This window comes from Neophocaena asiaeorientalis, unplaced genomic scaffold (genome assembly GCF_003031525.2).
Source record: "Neophocaena asiaeorientalis asiaeorientalis breed wild unplaced genomic scaffold, Neophocaena_asiaeorientalis_V1.1 scaffold629, whole genome shotgun sequence".
Classification (NCBI taxonomy): Eukaryota; Metazoa; Chordata; class Mammalia; order Artiodactyla; family Phocoenidae; genus Neophocaena; species Neophocaena asiaeorientalis.
Genome location: NW_020175468.1, coordinates 1,300,754 through 1,302,838, shown reverse-complemented (window position 1 = coordinate 1,302,838; position 2,085 = coordinate 1,300,754). Strand labels below are relative to the sequence as shown.

Genomic DNA, 2,085 nt, shown 5'->3' with positions numbered 1-2,085 from the left:
CCAAATCAGATTCGCTTTCTTCCGATAAAAACCCCTCCACCCATCCCTCTCTCCAGATGTGGGTGCTTCCAATGTTAAGTGGGGACACGGATTAAATTGGGCGATCTGGGGAGCTGCTGCAACTGTCACATTTGTAAGATTTGCGGGGGTGAGTGGGGTGGGTGGGGAGATTTTCCCAGCCATCAGAATGGGAGTGGAGTGCTGTCTGAGCCCACAGCTTACTAAACACCAAGATTACTGAAACATACATCCTGCCAGCAGAGAGCTTGTTAATTTACATTCCTCTAGACCCTTTGGGGACCTGAATACAGGGAAGGGTCCTGAGCTGTAACAGTTTAATTTCTGTCATCCTCAACAAATAAAGCTCCCGTGAGAATACAAAGAAGGTCGTACTGGGGATGAAGAAATATTTGCTGGACATTGGGTCCCACTCATCTCTCCAGCCTCAACCCCTGTCCCCCAAACATGCTGGCTCTTTTTTTATTCTTTGAATCAGCCGAACTCCTCCCTGCCTCAGGGCCTTTGCACATGCTTTTCTTGCCCTTAACCTTTGCAAGGCTGGCTCCTTTGCGTCATTCAATCTCTGCTCCGATGCCACCTCTCTGAGACCTTCCCAATCACCCTTCCAAATACTGCCCCCCCATCACTTGCTTTCATAAAACTGTGTTTTATTTCCTGCACAGCCCTTACCACTCTCTGAAGTTACCCTGTTTATGCAGTTTCCTGACCGTAGGATTTTTTTTAACCTTTTTGCTATTCCAACAACTTTGTGATCAATCCTCTCTATTAAATATTTTCGTTTAAAAATACCGACCATGGGTTTCTGTTTTCCTTCTTTAAGACATTTTACTAGCATTTGTCAGAAAACTTTCACACTACAGATTTTATGGGAATGAGACGCTTAAGACTGCATCTGCCTGAAATGTTCCAAAATAACTAAGACAAAACTGCGATGTATATTGTATGAAGGGTGGCCCTTAGATGTGATATCTTTATTCAGGGCACATCCTGCCCTTCTATACAACACAGCCTTGATCTCTCCCTTGAGACCTGTGCTAATACAGTGGCCATTAGCTATATGGGGCCCTTAGCACTGAAACATGGCTAGTCCAGATTGAGATATGCTGTCACTGTAAAAATACTCACTGGTACAAACAAACCAAAAACAAGGAAAAAATAGAAAAAAAAGAAAAAACAAAACAAAAACAAACAAAAAAATACACACTGGCTTTCAGAGACTTGCTATGAGAATAAAAGAATGTAAAGCATTCCATTCATAATTCTTTTATATTAATTACCTTTTGAAATGATGGCACTTGGGATACATGGGATTAAATAGGGTATATTATGACAATAGTCAATTTCAGCTGTTTTTTACTTTTTTTACATGTAGCTACTGGAATGTTTAAAATTACATGTAAGGACTTCCCTGGCGGTCCAGTGGTTAAGACTCCGTGCTTCCACAGCAGGGGGCACAGGGTCCATCCCTGGTCATGGAACTAAGATCCCACATGCCCCACAGTGGGGGGAAAAAAAAAAACCCCACAAAAAACAAATAAGATTACTCGTAAGGCTCACATTGTATTTTTACTGGACAGCGCTGCTCCAGAATGAGCTCTGTGAGCGCCGATCTGATCATCGCAGGGTCCCCAGCACACAGCAAGGCTCCAGGTGACACGGCTGGTTTCAGTGCGTGTCTGCTGAATGAATGGAAAAGTCTCTAGCCTTACCTTGCAGGAGCTCTGCCGGCCTGGTCACCAGCACAGGACATGGTGTCATCTATCTGATTTGGATAGGCCGTCTTGCACCTGCCCTCACTTAGCACAGTGATGTCCAAGCACTGGAGGACTTTGGGGAAGGGCCACAGTGAGTGGTGGAGGACGATGGGAAGGGGCAGAGTGCTCAGAGACAGAGAGGGGGAGAAGGCAGACACAGGTGGGCAGCGGAAGAGACCTGGACACTCACCCTGGGGACTGCTGGTCTTTTCCCAGCCAGACGCCAAGCAGCTGGTCCCAGCGGATGGACAATGGGAGGCGTTGATGGCCCGACGTGTTGAGCCTCACAGATTCTTTCATTCATTTTGAT

The 2,085-nt window shown here is 45.8% G+C and overlaps 1 protein-coding gene across 1 annotated transcript in view; it reads right to left on the bottom strand.

Moving 5' to 3' along the window:
* LOC112415301 (kallikrein-5-like) overlaps window positions 1-2,085 on the bottom strand; it is a 6,518-nt gene that overhangs the window by 1,619 nt on the left and 2,814 nt on the right. Inside the window, exons 3-5 of the mRNA XM_024768219.1 lie at window positions 1,966-2,058; window positions 1,742-1,878; window positions 448-472 (exon numbers count right to left, since the gene is read on the bottom strand). Of these exons, the coding sequence (XP_024623987.1) occupies window positions 448-472; window positions 1,742-1,878; window positions 1,966-2,058 (255 nt within the window). The remainder of the gene's footprint in view (window positions 1-447; window positions 473-1,741; window positions 1,879-1,965; window positions 2,059-2,085) is intronic.